Here is a 21,351-nt window from a genome sequence, read left to right on the forward strand (position 1 = left end):
GCCAGAAACAGAAATCCCAGAGATTGATGCAGCTACTTCACTGTGGCTAAAGCAAGCTCCTTGGCGTCGCCAAGATGACGGCAGTATGGGGAAAAGAATAATAAAAAAATAAGATTATTTTTGTTTCTTTTGTTTTGAAATTTGACGATTTTTCTATTGTCATTTGACGATTTTTATAGCATATTTATCGCTGAACTATGCTCTACTCTTTATTTAAAACAACAAAATGTCTGCGACAAAAATATCTATTTTTTATGCGTAACGTTAAATCAATTTCAGTTTTATTTTTTTTCTAATTTTATGCGATTGCGAAAAATTATTCATACTTTCGATCGTTTTGAAAAACACATATGGAATTTTATTTTGTCGCTATATTAATATAGTATAAGAGATTTATTTTATACATTTTTTTTATTTACAAGCATCGGAATTTGTGTGCAATATTACTTTCGTTGTCAAATTTATAAGTTTTCAGTACTTATAATATTATATATGTGTAAAATTTAGTAAAACGCAGCTGTTCTGCAATTATTTGTGATTTTTTGTTAAACGGTATACTAAACGCTTTATTCTTATAATATGTTAAAATTTGAAATAGTTTAAAAATATAACGCATTGTTAATAAGTATATATTTTATAATGCAATGTAGTTTAAATTATATTCAACTTTGTATAATAATAAATGAAAGAAAAATAAGATTTGCACTTTTTGTTTTTTAGTATTTTTACCTTAAAAATAATAAATAATAAAGTATACTATTTTGTATATATATATATATATACAATCGAATTTCGACTATGCTTCGACGTTGAAACGACGTTGAAATAATAATTGAAAATTGGTTGATATTTGGTACGACATCGACGTCGAATCGATCAAAATTTCGACTATACTTCGACATCAGATTTTCAACGTTGATTCGACATCGAGTCAACTATACATTTCTGACTGGGCCGTCAACTGACGGCGGTGCAAGTGGTCAGTCTGGTGGCAGAATGTTAGCTCAAGTTTTGGAGCAGCAAGTGCAACTCATGCAGAGATTATCGGAACGGGACGGTGACGGCGGACGCGGTCAGGTGTTATCACAGATACTGGAGCAACAAGGTCATATGCTGGAGCAGATGCGTGCACAATCGAACACCCCATGTGAATCGCACGTCAAGCTGCCAATTATCAATTTGCCAACATTCAACGGGACTATTGAGGAATGAAAAAGATACGCTGACACGTTCAAAACTTTAATTAACGATAGCGAATTATCCAATGTTCAAAAGCATCAGTATCTCGTGGGATCACTGACCGGGCCGGCAGCCAGAGTTATCGAATCAATCGAGATTTCCGATCAGAATTATACGATCGCGTGAGAATTATTGAAAAAACGGTATGAAGATGATAAACCCATTCGTAAGCGCCACATTCAATGTTTATTTGAAATACCTAAAGTACATCGAGAGTCTGCTAATGCGATCCGAGAGCTCGTAGATCACGTTCAGAAACATCTTCGGGTTCTACATTCTATGGATCTTCCCACTGATTCTTGGGGAGAATTAATTATATACTTAATTGAGACAAATTTAGACAGCGCTACAAAGAGAAGGTGGGAAGAGCATGCCGAAACGCATGAGAAATTGACCACCACTGACGTAATTAAATTTCTACAACGCCGATGCCAGATTTTGGAGCGAGTTTCCCTAAGCGAAGGTTCTGGAAATGTCAAGTCAAAATTCAATAACGTTGATAAGAACGACAACAGTAAGCAAAAACTGTCTCATTTGAAATATCAGGGTAAAGTATCATTAGCAACAACAATACAGAAAGGTCGCTGTTATTTGTGTCAGGGTCAACATTTGATTTATTCCTGTCATCAATTTTTGGATTTGTCTGTTGAAGATAGATTCAAAGCGATTAAACGATTGAAGCTTTGCATCAATTGTTTCCGCAACGATCATTTCGCAACGAATTGCCGAGCGGATTCGTGTCGAGAATGTGGAGAGCGGCATAATACGCTGTGCCATCAGCCGAGAGAAGCAGCCAGTTCGACTAAAAATCTGAGAGGCAAGCCAGGAAATAATACCATGGAAACGATGAGCAGATCAAATTCGCGGACAACTTCAGAGACACCAAGTATTTCCAGTGATCTATCGGGTGGTCCATCGGTTCACCATGCACGAGGAGAAATTACACGGAACCGCGTTCTCATGTCAACCGCTATTGTAAATGTCAAGGTACATAAAACATACAATAATCAGTTACGTGGGTTATTGGATAGCGCGAGCGAAGTTAATTTTGTAACTTTAGCAGCATGTAAGAGACTTGGTCTGAAATTGAACAGCGTTTACCAATCTATTAGCGGCTTAAGCAATGACTTGCACAATCGAGCATAGCTGTCGATTACATTTAAAATCGCGAACTTCCGAGTTCGAACTAAATTTGTATTGTCTTGTCGTTCCAAGGATAACGAAAGAATTACCATCATTTTCTATTAGTTATTCTCAGCTACCTATTCCGGAAAATATTAAATTGGCGGATCCACTGTTTTATAATCCCGGTAATATCGATCTTCTTATAGGCGGAGAATTTTTCTTTAAATTATTAGAAACGGAAAGGATTGAACTAAGCGATCAATTACCAACGTTACAGAATAGTAAATTCGGTTGGATAAAAACAGGTCCAATACCTGATTATTTAATGACAAATAAAACGACCGATTGTTTATCTTCCAATTTCTCATGTCTATTACTGCAACAAGAATCTATTAACGATACGCTCTTAAAGTTTTGGGAATTGGAAGACTATCAGAGCAACCAAAACGGTTACGATGTCCGTAAAAGAGCGACAATGTGAACGTTATTTTGTAAACACGATGAATCGTGACGCCTCGGGACGGTTCGTTGTCAGATTACCTTTCCGCGAAAATAAGACAAAGCTGGGCGAATCAAAAGAAATAGCTATAAAGAGATTAAAATATTTGGAACGTAGATTCAAAAGCAATCAAAATTTTCATAATCGATACTCGGAATTCATGGAGGAATATATTAAATTAAATCATATGTCTATTGTTAAAGATTCTTGCGAAGTAACCCCTATTTATCTACCGCATCACGGCGTATTACAAGAATCTAGTCTGACTACTAAACTGCGGGTAGTGTTTGACGGTTCGGCCAAAATTACCTCGGATTTTTCATTGAACGATACATTGATGACCGGAGCAAGATTACAAGATAATTTGATCGATATAATCATGCGATTTCGATTACATTCTATTGTTATCACGGCTGATTTGAAGAAAATGTATAGACAAGTTTTAATTCACGAGGATGACAGAAATTATCAGAGAATTTTGTGGCGATCCTCTGTGAACGAACCTATACAAGAATACACTTTAAATACCGTGACATATGGCCTAGCGTGTGCTCCGTTTTTGGCTATACGTTGTGTTAGGTACTTAGCAGATAACGCGAGCGATCAGGTAAAACAAGCATCACGAGTTTTACTCAACGATTTATATGTTGACGATATTTTGACGGGAGTAAATTCTAAACTCGAGGCAGTCGAGTTAATTCAACAATTAAAAGAATTACTACACAGTGGCGGACAGAGAAGTTTTATCCGCAATTTCAAGATTGTTCGATCCATTGGGGTTAATAAGTCCTATTTTAATTAGAGCCAAGTTGATAATGCAACGAACATGGGACGAAAATTTGAAGTGGGACGACCCATTGACCGATAACCTGCAGGAAACATGGAATATATACGCAGACGATTTAACGGACATAAATATAATTCAGGTCCCTCGTAAAATTATTGCAAGCGCTAATGCGACGCGATTTTATTTACATGCATTCTGCGATGCGTCGATGAAAGCTTACGAAGCGTGCGTGTATTTGCAAACAGCGGACAAGGACAATAGTATCAGCTCTGCATTAATATGTTCAAAATCTCGAGTTGCGCCGATAAAAAATAATACCATTACATTACCGAGACTTGAACTTTGCGGCGCAGTCATTCTAGTGAGATTATTGAAACATGTGCGAGAATCTCTTAAAATTGAACTCAATGGGGTGTATGCATGGAGCGACTCTATGATTGTACTAGCGTGGATAGCGGGCGATCCGTCTCGCCAAAAAACATTTATATCAAATCGAATTGCGGAGATTCAATCTGTTCTCGCATCAAATTATTGGTATCATGTCAAGAGCGAACATAATCCTGCCGATCTAATCTCTCGAAGTACAAGTCTTAACGAATTAAAACGTTCTACACTGTGGTGGGAAGGCCCTTATTGGCTATCTGAATTTTTTATTAATATTCAAGGAAAAAATCAATTAATAGATCTCTCGAAAAAAGAAATAACAATTGTTGAATCCGAGCAGAAATCGGAATTAGGAGTATTCTTAAATGTTGACTCAAGGCAAATAATTTTGTCTCTGTTAAATAATTGTTCTTCATTGTTAAAACTCGAGCGTATTGGCATGGATTTTGCGATTTATATCCAATTGTAAACTTGATCGAGACAAACGGAAATACGATAACATTTCAATTGACGAAATTCACAACGTGAATCAATTAATAATAATCGAAATTCAAAACCTTCATTTCTCAACCGAAGTATCAGCTCTAAAGGCAGGAAAACAAATTGTATCGTCTAGTAGAATTTTGTCACTCAGTCCATTCATTGATAAAACGGGACTCCTCAGGGTGGGCGGTAGAATTCAGAATTCCCTAGCAACATTTGATACAAAGCATCCAATATTACTACCGGCTGAGAGCAATTTTACGCGATTATTGTTCAAACGAGAACACCGCAGATTATTACATGCCGGACCACAAGCGTTGTTATATGCTATCCGCGAAAAATATTGGCCTATTAATGGAAAAAATCTAGCGAGGAAAGTTGTACACGAATGTCTGACGTGCTTTCGTAACAAGCCTAAATCACTGTCACAGATGATGGGACAGTTACCAGCGGACAGAGTAACTCCGAGGCGTCCATTTTTTGTTACGGGCGTAGATTTCGCCGGACCAATTATAACGTTAGTAAATCGAGGCCGCGGGAGAAAAACAAACAAATCCTACATCTCATTATTCATTTGTTTTTCGACAAAAGCAGTACACCTTGAGGCGGTGAGCGATCTCAGTTCAAATTCATTTATAGCGGCGCTTAAACGATTTGTCGGACGGCGAGGTTGTCCACAAAAAATATATTGCGATAATGCCACTACTTTTGTTGGAGCGCGAAATGAATTAGACGAAATACGAAAGATTATGAGCACCGATGCGGAAAAAATACGCAACGAATTTTGCATTCCAACCGGTATAGAATGGAAGTTTATTCCACCATCTTCACCTCATATGTGGGGTCTGTGGGAGGCAGGAGTGAAGTCATGTAAATTTCATTTGAAGCGCATTATGGGTCAAAATCTTTTCACATTTGAAGAATTATCCACCGTATTAATACAAATTGAAGCGTGTTTAAATTCACGTCCTATATGTCAATTGCCTTCTACTCCCATAGATCTACAACCATTAACGCCTGGCCATTTCATTATTGGCGAACCCTTGACGACCATTCCGGAATTAGATTTAAGTGAAGTGCCGATCAATAGATTAGACCGTTGATGGCAATTAGTGCAGAAAATTTTCCAAGACTTTTGGCGACGGTGGAATGTAGAGTATTTAACTTCATTGCAAGGAAAAACTAAATGGAAACTAGAGAAATCCAATATTCAATTGACGATATTGTTCTAATACAAGAAACCAATATGCCACCGTGAAAACGGAAGTTAGGAAAAGTAATGGAACTTCATAAAGGCACAGATGACAAAGTTCGGGTTGTTACTCTGAAAACGGCAACCGGAGTTCATAAAAGAGCAATAAATAAATTATGTAAGCTTCCGATGACTGATTCATAGGAGATGTAAAAATTAATCTACATTAATTGGTGGGCGGAATGTCTATATCTTCGAAAGAAATGTAAATATTTGTCAGCGACATGTATGTGTGTGTCAGCGAACGTTATATATGTATCAGCGAAACGTGTACTGACCTTCTAACGAAAACACGGTAATAATAACCACTTAACGATTCCATCGAAGAAGAGTCAAACTTCCTTGGTACGATGACCAGTAGTCTCCGAAAAGTCGACCTCGACACATTGTAGTCCGAATACAGATAATAAATTACAGTCCACTTTATAAGTTTCCATGGTTAACGATTCTTCACCGCTAATCCGCAATAATAGAAGTATACTATTTAGTAATGATTTATTACCATGAAAACGAATTTTAAGGCAATATAATTGTTTTCACCATGGGTTACATAAAATATGACTTATTAAGTTGTTTTTCTGACAATCGACTACAACAACATGTAAAACATCTTTGACGTGCGAAAACACTTATTAATATACAAAAGCTGCTTTTTAGCATCAATTTCAATTATACATAAAATAAAACATTCATTAATTTAAAATAAAACTACAAAACAGTTGTAGATTAATGTAATATAGAATAAAATAAATTTTTGTCTACCGAGATACTAAGTTTTCTTTAAAATTAATTAATGTTTTATTTTATGTATAATTGAAATTGAAGCAGCTTTTATATATTAATAGTTTTTTCGAACGTCAAAGATGTTTTATATGTTATTGTAGTCGATTGTCAGAAAAACGATTTAAATCATTTAATGTATAATAATCAATGATGAAAACAATTATATTGCCTTAAAATTTGTTTTTATGGTAATGAATTACTAAATAGTATATCTCTATATTAAAAAATATAAAATCTGAGGAGCATAATGTTTAATAACTCGAATCACACCGTTGAATCTTTAATACAATTTTTTGTGCAAAAACCTTAGGTTTGTTCTTTATTGCTGAACTTTCTGCACTGGTGTACACTAGTGACACCAAAGCGTTCTTTATTGCAGTGCAAGATAGCATTGGTCCGTTCTTTATTGCAGTGCAACGAAATTTAGTGCAACAGTTCATTGTACTGGGTCTTGAGGAAGAACAAGCAGTGCAGGAACTGATAAGTTCAATAATGGTGGCGAATTTAATTTTATAAATAGTAATAGAAAGTAAAGTTCTGCGCAAAATAGGGAAAATATTGAAAATAAATATTAAATATTAAAAATAGAAATTATTTAAAAATAAAAGCTAATTTTATGTATATAAATTTTTTGAAGAAATTTAATTAAAAAATAAAGAAAAATTGAAAATTAATGTATTATATTGACTTTTGAGGAAGGACAGAATTTAAAGTTCTTTATAATAAAAAAGATTAATTTTAATTGTGATACTGTTAATTGTACTGTAGCAAATAAATCAATATTTATTAAATTACATAAAGATACAAATATGAATAACATTGAAAACACACACAATATAGAAGAAAATATACAAGAAAATGAAAATGATAAAGAAAATACAGAAATATTTGCATGGACGGATGCTAGTATCAAATTATTTTTATGTTTATATAAAGAAAAAATTAATTTAGTTATAACTAGAAAAATTAAAAATAAAAGAGTCTTATGGCATAAAATATCAGGCATTAGATTTAGATCTTCTTCATCTGAAGAATCTAATAATTCATTTATTCCCATACAGCACCGAATGATTGCAGAAACATTGCATAGATGTAACATTGAAACATTGTAATATTGCATAGAAGTTGCGAAATGTTTCTGCAATGTTACTGCAAGATTGCAGCAACAGTAAAATGTCCGCCTTTGGAAATATTACAATGTAATACTATGGTAACATTACAATGTAATACTATGGTAACATTACAATGTAATACTATTGGTAACATTACAATGTAATACTATGGTAACATTACAATGTAATACTATGGTAACATTACAATGTAATACTACGGTAATATTACGGTGCAATATATTTTAAATAATACTAAATAATATTTTTTATTTTAATATACTACTACGCGCTTTCATTATTATGTTCACTTATAGTAATTAATTTAATAATATCTGTATATATTTATATACCTATAATTACTAATTTTAAATGTCGTCAAGTAAATGTTAGTTTATTATGCTGATGTTATGAAACAATTTGATGATATTATAATAACATCAGTAAAATGTAGCATTTACATTCGAAATTTAAAGTTAGTAATTAGAAATATAGATATTACTACACTAGATTACTATATATGTAAACATATAATAAAAAAAAGTACTAAAATCTATGCATGTGTATATATATATATATATATATATAAGGAAACATTTTAAATAAAAATTTGATTAGATATCAAGAAATTTACAATTTATTATAAATCTTTATTTTTATATAATTTGAATTATATATTTTTATTTCCTAATATATAATTTTTTGTTATATATTATTTTCTTTTATATTATCTTTATATTATTAAGTAAATATAATTTTTATATAATATTATTGCACACATTGCGTACATTATTGCATTACAATGTATATCTATATATAATAAAAATATTTGTGTCTTAACAAACTTTCAAGTATAGAATTTAAATTTTTTATGATAAAGAAAACAAACTTACTATTATAATAAACAAAACATACAGGGTGTTGAAAAAAAGAATAAAATATGTCGACTTGTTTTTTGGGATACTAAATTCCCTTAAAATATTTTACCCTTTTTTTAACATCCTGTGAAAATTATTTTAATTAAACTTATGTACCATTATGTATACTACCAACTAATAATGCTAGTCAAAAATGCTCTATAAAAAATTAATAACAAAAAAGGAAAAAAAAATTTTTCATGAATAAAAACACAATAAGAAATCTAAATAGATGCAGTAGAGCAAAACGAATATTTCTCAGTTATACTTAAGAATTTTTTAGAACAATCAAAAGTTAAATGAATATTTCCATAATATATTAAACAAGAAAAGTGAGCATAAATTATTTAATATTAATCACGAGATCAATTTTCGAATCGCATCGCAGAAGCCGCAATTTTTCCGGATTGACTTTTCCCACGATGTTGCGCTCGCGCGTTCTCGTTTCCTGATGTCGCTTTCGCACAGAACCGACGAGGATTCAGCCTTCCTCAATGTCGAAGATTCATATTGCATCTCATTTTATCAACCGCGCTGTTTGATGGAGCATTTAATTTTGCACCGTTTAATCCGCCCTTTGTCTCAGGATTTGCATTCTTATCCATCATGCTAGATGCGAGGTCAGAGAATCATCGGACTTGTCGTCATTTTTTTGAATTTTTTCAGTTTTGCTGAAATAAATTGAAAGACAAGAATTTTAAAAAATAGCTAAATAACTTTACACACATATATAAACACAAAATTGTTATGATATTTTTCATAAAATGCAATAAAAAATATACATATACATATTGCATCTGTGTAAAAAAATTAGAAAGTAATTTTTATTTATAGAATAATATTAAATTAAATTATAAATATGATAAAAATTCAGTATTATTTAAAAAAATAACATTTTTGTACATTTTTTCACAAATGCAATTAAAAATATCTTTTAATAAATAATTAAAGATGTTTTTGTCGTATTAAACAAATATACCATTCTCTTTGATTTCTTAAAGAAGCTTGAGCCAGCCATTTTGATGTATACTCTGCAATATCGCTGTCAGTCATGTGGCTAAATGTTGTACGAACAGCTTCTATAAAAGTGTTTCACAAATATAAATGCAATAAAATTAATTATATACATATAGTGTCTTAAACAAAACTTTTATTTTATTTGAAAATTTGATTTAATTTAAAATAAATTAATTTTAATAATTTACTTTAAAATATGAACTCACGTATAACCACTCCTGCAAGGCCCAAGTCTTTGAAACTGCGTTTATTTTTTTTCCCAGCCCAACTAAAATTTTGGGCAAACACATTAGTTGTCGCCTTTTTTAATGTGTTACGAATCATGATATGAGCTGTATTTCCACCAACGAATTTAAATACATTAATCTAGAAAAGATAGAAACTTTATGAGTAATATAAAAATAGATTATTTTACATAAAAATTGTACTAATTAATAATTCAAAACTAATTAAATATTCGCATACACACAATGTGGTTATAAATTATTAAGTATAGTACAATTCTTATATATATATATATATATATATATATATATACAATAACCTCATTATTATAAATTAAAATATATTAAAAATATATTAAAAATATTAGAAAAAATATATAAAATATTAGAAATATATTAAATTATAAGTATGTGTACCACTTGATTCCTGAATTTGATATCTTGCAGAAAGACTGTGTAGACCGTAAGACACTTATTCAAAAGTCTCCTAAGACTTTCGTAAGGTTCGATGGTAGGCACTCTGTCCTAAGACACACAAAATATTAATTATTATAGTAATAAAAATGTAATTATAATATATATAATGCCAAATTTACAATCCTATTATAAAATGAATACCAGTATATATATATATATATATATATATATGTACATACCAGCCGTAAAGATAATGCTACAAAGACTGTGTAGACCGTAAGACTTATTTGAAGGTTTCCGTAAAACTTTCATCAGATTGAAGAAGTGTTTTAATAGTAATAAAAATTATCTTGAACCAGATTGTACAAATATTTAGGTTTGATGGTTAGGCACTCCGTCCTAAGACACACAAAATATTAATTATTAGTAATAAAAATGGGGTTATAATATATAATAATATACTATATACCTACTATATATAAAGTTCTAATAATATATGAAATCTGTGTTAGTGATAAAAGAACCTGTATCGTAAGAAATTATCTTACCGTGCTCGGTGGCTGATGCAATTTGTCAGGCCAGGCGGCATACACGTCTTCGACATGTGTAATATGCATTCAAAATAAAAGACAAAAAATACGGATCGTGCGGGATTCACAATAAAATTAATAAAAATAGATTCTTCACCGAAGACCAAAACTTCACCGAAACACAATCAGAGATTAACGAAAATGAACTTAAACACAAAAAAGCAGAAACAGCGACTATTTTGCGTAGCACACGTGCAAATAAAGAACAATGGCCTGTTCCTTGTTTTCGCCGGGTCGACCACGCGGCACACACACACAATCGCGTGATCTCGCTTCAGCCACAGTATATACAGTAGCGCAACTCTCTGTCGGCACCTTTGATGTTTGTGTAACATAAAATGGAACGCGCATGCGTGAAATCATCGAGTATAACCAGTACTGCCATCTAAACTTTTATCTCATTTTCTCTTTATATTTTCGCTCTCTTTTTAGCACATTACTACATGTAAAATAAATTAATTTTAATAAAAATTATGTATATAAGAGATCACACATTGTTAATAATATAATGTCTAATATATATAAGACAAATAAATACATAAAAAAATATAAAATATTATATAACATAATTTAAATATTAAAATAAATAATAATTTATACTTGACATAACAGATAACAAAAGAATCACATCAAATATTCATATATTTACATATTAATGTGCACACATATATATTTAACACAATTAAAAGCTTAAAATTAAAAGAAATATTTAAAAAAATTTTATAACATATGATAATATATGCGTTTAATTAAAATCCATATATTAAAGCAAATAAATGAATAAAAAAACCAAGATATTTATTAAATATATTTATTAATAAATAATTCTATATTATATATATATTTTATAACAAATATTTTATAGGAAAATTATAAAGTGCGTAATTATAATTTATGTTTTATTTTATCTTAAGAAATTATAATGTACTATAATGTACAATAAATTATACATATGTACTTATATCGCAAATTATTTATTATTATTTTTTCTCTTTCTAATCTCTCACCTAACCATACCTCAGCTACTCGATCCCTCAGTATGAATCAGAGAGAGAAAACCAAAAGAAAGAGTGAGAGAAAAGTTCAGATGGCGGTACTGAATATACTCGCTGATTTCGCGCATGCGTACTCCATTTTATGTATCAAGAAATTGAGAGAGTTGCGCTACTGTACATACTGTGCTTCAGCATCGCGCATACATAAGCACCTCGTGTTAGCAAGCGACCACCAACGGCATAGTAGACGCGGCGCGCGCAACCATCAGGATGTGCGCGCAGCCAGAATTATGTCTGCTAAAAAACCTTTACTTTTTATATATATATATATATATATATATATATATAACCGATAATTGGCGCGTTAATTATACTTTTTCTTTATTAAATATATATATCAATTATATTTCTTTAATTTCTCGTTATATCTTTCTTTCTAAAATAAAAATTTTAATTAATAATTGCTTTTATATTTTTGTATATATATTTTATATATATTATTATTATAATAATTAAAATAATTCAAAACAATTTTATTTTATAAAATTGTCTTTCTGAGAATAACAAATATAAATTTTTAGATCTGTATATAAATCTTTTTTTTTCAAAATTGTTTTTTCTTTAAATTTATAATATTATTTTTTTGTAATATTTATGAAATATTACTAATGTTATATTACAATATCAATATTTCTGAAACATTGCTAATGTTATATATTACAACATCAATGTTTCTGAAATATTACTAATGTTATATTACAATATCAATATTTTTGAAACATTGCTAATGTTATATATTACAATATCAATGTTTCTGAAATATTACTAATGTTATATTACAATATCAATATTTCTGAAACATTGCTAATGTTATATTACAATTTCAATGTTTCTATAATATCTCTGTTACATTACATTGCAACTTGCAACGATGTAATGTTGTTGCAATATATCTGGAAGCTTTGGTGCTGTATGGGTTATTACGTGATGCTCCATGTTGATCACTGCACTAAATGGCACTGAAACGTTCTTTATACTTGTTTATACCAGCTTATCCCCGCTTGCACTAGTTTAGTTCAGTGCAGTGCACTGTGAACTCAATGCAGCAATAAAGAACAAACCTCTAATATTACCATAGACTTATAAGTCTATGAATATTACACATGTGAAATTCAACATAACAGCAGCTATTTTGACACAATTTACTCTGACCCACAGACTTCTAAGGTTTGTTCTTTATTGCTGCACTGAGTTTACAGTGCACTGCAGTGAACTAAACTAGTGCAAGCGGTAAACAAGTATAAAGAACGTTTTAGTGCCACTTATTGTTAGTGCAGTGATCAACATGGCGCATCACGTAATAATAAATGAATTATTAGATTCTTCAGATGAAGAAGATCTAAATCTAATTACAAATTCAGAAGGAGGCTATATGGAGCCACGCGTAGGGTGTAGGTACGCAAATACTAAAAACAAACTTGTTGGAATAACAAATTTATTAAATCTAAACATTTCGGTCCTTTCTTTGGACATTCTTCAGTAAATTTAATACAATAAATTATAATGTGGAATCTACATACTGACGCACGCAGCGCAAAAAGCCGTGAGCCCCCCGATCGATACCCCACTAAATAGACAAAGTGAAATAATATGTCATGAGGTACTCAAAAGTGGACTCTAATGAAGAGTATAGTGAGGAATTTCCGACAGGGGGCTCACTCTTACTCACACACTCATCCATCGCACGTTCACACGACCGTAAGCGGACGAGTCCGACGCACGAGTGAAGAAGATATTCGGTTTGATGCTATTTATAAGGCGCCATGCAATGGCTCATAGCCTGTTATCGAAGTCAATGTCAAACACAATGTGTGGAATTTATTTCTCTCCCTCTCTCTCTCTCCCTTTCTCTCCCCCCTCTCTCTCTCCCTCCCCCCCCTCCGTCTCTCTCCCTCTATCCCTGTCCCCCTTTCCTCTCGCTTCCCCCCCTTCTCTATCTCCTTCTCTCAAACATACAATGTATGGAAATTAATGTTACAACTGATTTATGGCTCTATAAGGGAATTCGATAACAACTAAACGAAGACCGTCTTTCAGGAAATTTGTGGCATATTTGTCACAACAGATATACAGGGTGTCCCATAATTCGCGAACCATCCGTCAGTTGCAGGTAGAGCAGGTTGAACTGAATAGAAAAGTCCTCTACCATTTTGCGATTTTCGCAATAATTAATGAGAAATAAATTAAAGAAGATCAGCCAATTCGCGTGACGACGGCGAGAAAAGACAGCCCAGTTTCATATCGTTACTAAGCATGCGGCGAAAAGAAACAGTATAATGTTACACGGTTGCTAAGCGCGCGATGAAGCGGGGAGGAGCGCTTTACAAAAGACAGTAACTACATACGAGTAGCGCTAACTCTGGATCCCCGAGTGGGCTGTCTCTTCTCGCTGCACGCTTATCATCGCTCGAATTGGCTGATTTTCTTTAATTTATTTCTCATTAATTATTGAGAAAATCGCAAAATGGTAGAGGACTTTTTACTCAGTTTAACCTACTCTACCTGCAACTGACGGGTGGTTCGCGAATTATGGGACCCTGTATATGCTTGACTTAGACACTCTGTGTCTTCTTGTCGGTTTAGGCCATTTATCTGGCGCCTGATAAACAGCATCTCTGATACAAGTCTCTTTCTTAGAAACGGTTCCTCATCCAAGATCTCAACGTTATCCCAATCAAATTCGTAGTTATTCAGCCTGTGGTCCGTGATCACGGATTTTTGCGCGGTGTTTCTTTTTATGTGATTTCTGTGCTCCCTAATGCGTGTTCTCAACTGTCTGCTGGTCTGACCGACATAAGAGGCATTACAATTTTGACATGAAATTTTGTATACAACATTATTATGCCAGTCTTTCTGCAGTGTGTCTTTATGCACGCGGATAAACGAGCGTAACTTATTCAAACCTGTGTAGGACATTTTTACATCTAGATCACGGACCACATGGCTAAACCGCTCGGAAAAGGACCCCGCACCGGTCATAGGGGGAAAATGTCTTTCTGCGGATTTGGCTAATTTTTGGATATATTGTAGTTCTCGTCATTCTGAATAAATGTCTCAATGGGCAGAATGATCTAATGAGCCGTTTCCGTGCTACAAGCCCTGAAAGGTCCAGATTCAACATGCAAAAGTATAAGTTTTTCGACTCGAAATAAGGAAGGATGGATTTTTTTCTTCAATTCTTAACTGTATTGATGACAATTATAGTTTAGAGTCGTATAAAGACAACGGATGTATGTACAGTCCAATCTATGTGGATTTATAATGTATGTCAATTATAAAAGTGGACATATAATGTGTATGTATAAGTTGAATATATATTTATTGATATTATATATATAGTTTATAACATCCGTTGTCTTTATACAACTCTTAACAATAATTATCATCAGTACAGTTAAGAATTGAAGAAGAAAAATCCATCCTTCTTTATTTCCAGTCGAAAAACTTATATTTTTACATGTTAAATCTGGACCTTTCAGGGCTTGTAGCGCGGAAACGGCTCATTAGATCATTCTGCCCATTGAGACATTAGTTCAGAATGACGAGAACTACAACATATCCAAAAATTAGCCAAATCCGCAAAAAGACATTTTCCCCCTATGACCGGTGCGGGGTCCTTTGGGTATGTATGGGACATTAAAATATGCAACGCGAGCCGAATTAGTATCAGGTGTTCTGTTAGCGTCACCTGAATTATTATTTTTATTTCTCGCAAACAAAGTCCTAAGCCTTTCGTGAAATGTTTCAAAAATCAGTTGCAATGGATACCCATTATCACGTAACATCCCAATGACCAATTCGAGGTTCTTTTGGTGATATCTTGGGTGTGATAACCAGAAAACCCTGTCTATTAGGCCAAATATTGTGCCTCTCTTGTGGCAGAGAGGGTGACAGGAGTAATAATTCATATATCTTCCCGAAAATGTTGGTTTATGGTACCAGTCGAATTCAACATATCCCCGGTTTAGAATGAATGTAACATCCAAAAAATCGAGTCTATTGCCCCCCCCCCTTTCCAAAGTAAACTGTAATCTATTATGACACGCGTTAAACTGTCTTAGTATCTCCTGGCTCGTCCCGGGAGGGACGGCCAACGCGATATCATCAACATAGCGTACGTAGATCGGGAGTTCAAAAGGAAGGTCTCCTATCACCCTGCTCTCCAAATCGCGCATGGTTAAATCGGCTACTATGGGAGACAGCGGAGAGCCCATGGGCGCTCCGAAGGTTTGTTGATAGATTATGCCATCAAAGGTAAAAAAAGTTGAGTGAAGAACAAGCCGGATTGCCCCCAAAAGATGCCCCCAAAAATGTATGTTTGAGAGAAGGAGATAGAGAAGGGGGGGGGAAGCGAGAGGAAAGGGGGACAGGGAGAGAGGGAGAGAGACGGAGGGGGGTGGGAGAGAGAGGGGGAGAGAAAGGGAGAGAGAGAGAGTGGAGAGGGAGAGGGAGAGGGAGAGAGAGAAAGGGAGAGAAATAAATTCCACACATTGTGTTTGACATTGACTTCGATAACAGGCTATGAGCCATTGTATGGCGCCTTATAAATAGCATCAAACCAAATATCTTCTTCACTCGTGCGTTGGACGCGTCCGCGTGCGGTCGTGTGAACGTGCGATGGATGAGTGTGTGAGTAAGAGTGAGGCCCCTGTCGGAATTCCTCACTATACTCTTCATTAGAGTCCACTTTTGAGTACCTCATGACATATTATTTCACTTTGTCTATTTAGTGGGGTATCGATCGGGGGGCTCACGGCTTTTTGCGCTGCGTGCGTCAGTATGTAGATTCCACATTATAATTTATTGTATTAAATTTACTGAAGAAGGTCCAAAGAAAGGACCGAAACGTTTAGATTTAATAAATTTGTTATTCCAACAAGTTTGTTTTTAGCATTTGCGTACCCTACGCGTGGCTCCATATAGCCTCCTTCTGAATTTGTAATTTATCAATGCAGGGAGCCTACATTGTTGACTTATTATTTATACGCTGGCTGAAACTATGCGTCCCGTAACATTTTTCCAATTCATTAAATTTAATTTTGGTAACGACGTGGTTAAGAATATGAAGAAGTGGATTGACTTACAGAAGTCTATTTCAAAATTTAGATTGGGGATTAAATTTCTAAAAAGTTGCCTCAACTACAACATTACACCGCCGCACTTAGACCGAGGTGCATGTTACAAAAACAATCTGTACCATTTTAGATCAATAAATAAGTTGAATCATATTATTGATCGGTTTACCAAAAGTATGACACACGTAGAGATCTGTGATGCTCATAGGCGTATTCAGGCGATGCGTACGCATGGTTGCAGACTGGCACGTAGCGTCGCGCGCACACTATCAATCACCATCTGCAATGAGTTTTTTGCTAGACAAAACAGGTCTCTTCGTTTCCGCTTTGTGAGTCAAAGTAGCAGACTGGATAAGAAATTAAATTGGCTCATTGCCAAAAAAGAACGATTGATTAGAGCTAATATTCGTCCAGCCCAATATTTTTCTGTGGCACGTGATCAACAGGGAGGCGTTAATCTTGGCGCGTCATTGATCCCGTTTAACGGGCGTCGTGCGCGACCGTCCGGGGGTTCCGAATTTTCCTTCACACCTCTAAACGCTCCTTCTACTTCCTTCTCCTTTACTATTAACTTGAACCCCTTATTCTTTGACAACCACACAGTCTCCCCTCTGCACATCAGGGAGAAGTGGTTTAAAAACCTTTCCTCATCAGATATTCCATTAGAAATACAGGGAGTTTTGCAACTGGGCGACAATTTTTGTTTACCAAGTAAGAATAAAGATCGAGTTCTTATGGAATTTATCAAAAGTATAGAATATAGTATCGACAGAGTGGAAGTTGGCGTTCGGCCTTTGGTTCGCCAGAGGTCGTCGGCAATTGTTAACAAGTTGGCCAGTTGCAACCCTGAAGAATCTTTGTTTGATAAGGAGCTCTCGGGCGCGTCCCTAGCAGCGAGAACGTTTATATGCGATAATCCTAATATCATTTTTACGCGAGCCGATAAGGGCAATATAACGGTCGCCTTAGAAAAGACATCTTATTTGGAAAAAATGAAGGTCCTCCTTGGTGATACAAATACTTACATTAGAGTAGAGAAGGATCCCACCAGAACAGTTTGCATGAATTGCTTACAAGGTGGAAAAACTTAGATTACATATCCGATACGACATACAGGTCGTTGAATTGTTCGGAGGGGGTACTGCCGAGAGCCTATGGGCTCCCTAAGATTCACAAGTCGGGCTGCCCCCTGCGAATCATCGTCTCCTCACTGAACACGCCACTGCACCGTCTTGCGACGTTCCTCCACAAAATCATATACAAGTCGGTCCCGGCGGCGGACAGTCATGTGGAGAATAGCTTTCGACTGGTCAACAAACTCAATGGAACTTACATTAGTGACAATTGTGAACTTATTTCACTGGATGTGGTCTCTCTATTCACTAACATCCCATTGGATTTGGCAGTTGACGGCATAGCCGCGAGGTGGAATTTCATAGAGAATAACTGTACGATACCGCGCGTGGAATTTTTGGGGGCAATCCGGCTTGTTCTTCACTCAACTTTTTTCACCTTTGATGGCATAATCCAGAGCTGTCCACGTTTTGCACTTTTCGGCCGATTTCCGAGGCTCACCGCCTAGCGGCCCCCACTTACGCTCGAGACCTTAGCAACGCGTGGCCCGATAACCGTAACTAAGACGCGCGGAGCTCTGTCTCAGGGACGGCGCATCTGTAACGCGATGCTGTTCCGTACCCCTTAACTCAGAGCTGTCCACGTTTTGCACTTTTAATTCTAATATAAATATAATCTAATAATAAATATATATAAATATAAGTATAAAATAATAATTAATAATAAAAAATAATAATTAAAAAATCGCGATTTTAAAAAACTGAAAATATTTAGTTAAGGGGTACGGAACAGCATCGCGTTACAGATGCGCCATCCCTGAGACAGAGCTCCGCGCGTCTTATTGTTATCGGGCCACGCGTTGCTAAGGTCTCGAGCGTAAGTAGGGGCCGCTAGGCGGTGAGCCTCGGAAATCGGCCGAAAAATGCAAAACGTGGACAGCTCTGGATTAAACGCAAAAACTATTTTAATTGTATAGGACGAATGTATTCCGTTAGCCCATCACAAACAGAATTATATCATTTACGATTATTGTTACTCACAGTAAAGGGAGCTACAAGTTTTAATGATTTAAGAACTGTAAATGGAGAATTTTGTCCATCATTTTCAGCGGCATGTTTGGCGTTAGGTTTAATCGAAGATGATGATGAAGGAAACGAGCTATGAATGAAGCTGTTGGATGGATGATGCCAAGACAACTTCGTAGATTATTTGTACGTATATTATTACATTGTCAGCCGCAACATCCTGAAGAGTTGTGGGAAAATTTTAAAGTAGCCTGAGTAATGTCTGAGGATTACGTTCGACAATTTAGTATATTACAAGGACAAAATAAAGCCTATGCGCAAATTAATAGTATACTACGTACTGAAGATAAAAGTCTTGCTGATTTCCCACAAATGGAACAATTAATAGAAAATAATGAAGAGGAGAATTATATAATACTTGAAGAAGCTATGGAAATAGGTACTAAACAATATAAACAATTAAATGAAAAGCAAAAAGAGATAGTCGATATTTTATTAGATAGATTAAACAATGATAACAATCATAATAATTGTTTTTATATTGATGATCCGGGTGGATCAGGTAAAACATTTATATATACAACTATCTATCATTTAGCTAGAATTAGAAATAAATACGTGTGTACAATGGCTTTTACGGGTATTGCAGCGACATTATTGCCTACTGGAAAAACAGTTCATAAGACATTTGGATTACCAGTTCCATTATTTGCTGATTCATCATCTGCTATTAAAATACAATCTAAAGAAGCTCAATATTTGAAAGAAACTGATATTTATATTTGGGATGAAGCACCAATGGCACCACGATATGCTTTAGAGATTATGGATAGAACATTGCGTGATGTTATGAATAATGATTTTCCTTTTGGCGGAAAAATTGTTTTATTAGGTGGTGATTTTAGACAACTTTTGCCTATAAAAGTACATGCTACTCGAAGTGAAATTGTTAATCTTTCTATTAAATTTAGTTCTATTTGGAAACATTTCGTAAAATTTTCTTTAACACAAAATATGCGAGTTCTCCCAGAAGAAATTGAATTTGCAAAGTTTTTATTAGATATGGGAGATGGTATATTAAATGATTTCAATGATAACATACAGATTCCTGAATGTTGTGTAACACCTATTAATGCAGATATTGTGGAAGATATATATATGGTGAATTAATACGAAAAAAGGAATTTGTCAAAGTAACTAAATGTGCGATACTTTCTGCAAGAAATGTTGATGTAGATGAAATCAATAAAAAAGTTGTTGAATTATTAGATATAACAGGTGAACGAATTTATACAAGTGTAGACAGCGCTGTAAATAATGATAATGGTGACCTTGGTGAAGCTTTATTACCAGAATATTTAAATAGTTTATCTCCATCATCTCTTCCTCCCCATGAATTGCGTTTAAGACCAAATTGTATTGTTATGTTGATTAGAAATCTTAGTATCAATGAAGGTCTTTGCAATGGAACAAGATTAATGGTTATAGAGCTTGCAGATCATTTATTAAAGTGTAAAATTATAACAGGCGACAAAGCAGGAGACATTGTATTTTTAAATCGTATAACATTATATTGCGAAAATATATATCCCTTTACTTTTTCTAGAAGACAATTTCCGATAAAATGAGCTTTTGCTATGACAATTAACAAATCTCAAGGACAAACATTTGATAAAATTGGTCTAGATCTTCGTAAAGATGTTTTTAATCATGCACAACTTTATGTTGCCTTTTCGCGAGTTCGTTCTTGGAAAGCATTAAAAGTTTATCTTGGTAATCAACGGAATAATAGATACGTAAAAAATTATGTCTATAAAGAAATATATATTTACCTTTTTGCTTTTTAAATTTAATAACAAATAATGATTTATGTTAAAGTAATAGTAACAGTAGAAATAATAATTTAATTTATTATGGAAATAAATTTTTTTTTTTTAAATACAAACAAAAAATTTATACATTTATATTTTTAAGCAAAAAAGATAAGTAATGTAAATGAATGATAATATTAGCAATTTTGTGCTATTTATTACTTCCAATTTTATGATGTTCATTTTATTAAATTAATATTTATATGTAATATTAAAAATGATTATAATGTATTATATTTATAAATTATTATTATTGTTATTATTATTATTATTAATGTACTAAATATATTTAATAATAATATAATTTAAATAGTTTAATTTTATAGTAATATATTATTGAAATTATATTATTAATTATTATTATTTTAACATTGATTTATTACTAAATTAATATTGCCTACCATATATTAAAATAGAAAGAATAA

The 21,351-nt window shown here is 33.6% G+C and overlaps 1 protein-coding gene across 1 annotated transcript; it reads left to right on the forward strand.

The window, feature by feature from the left end:
* Positions 1-996: 996 nt before the first annotated feature.
* LOC145944313 (uncharacterized) lies at positions 997-5,620 on the forward strand. The gene is made up of 5 exons (XM_083052579.1): positions 997-1,147; positions 1,445-2,226; positions 2,498-2,825; positions 3,067-3,603; positions 4,611-5,620. Exons 1-5 carry the CDS (start codon positions 997-999, stop codon positions 5,618-5,620), a joined length of 2,808 nt encoding a protein of 935 aa, XP_082908705.1.
* Positions 5,621-21,351: the final 15,731 nt, after the last annotated feature.

This window comes from Prenolepis imparis, unplaced genomic scaffold, assembly GCF_030444845.1.
Source record: "Prenolepis imparis isolate NDT839.2.m4 unplaced genomic scaffold, iyPreImpa1.0 SCAF_13, whole genome shotgun sequence".
Lineage (NCBI taxonomy): Eukaryota > Metazoa > Arthropoda > Insecta > Hymenoptera > Formicidae > Prenolepis > Prenolepis imparis.

Coding starts and splice junctions, on each gene's coding strand:
- LOC145944313 (XM_083052579.1), top strand. CDS start 997: ATGTTAGCTCAAGTTTTGGAGCAGCAAGTGCAACTCATGCAGAGATTA. Junction 2,227..2,497: donor CCGCTATTGTAAATGTCAAG/GTACATAAAACA, acceptor AGTTATTCTCAG/CTACCTATTCCGGAAAATAT. Junction 2,826..3,066: donor CCAAAACGGTTACGATGTCC/GTAAAAGAGCGA, acceptor CTATTGTTAAAG/ATTCTTGCGAAGTAACCCCT.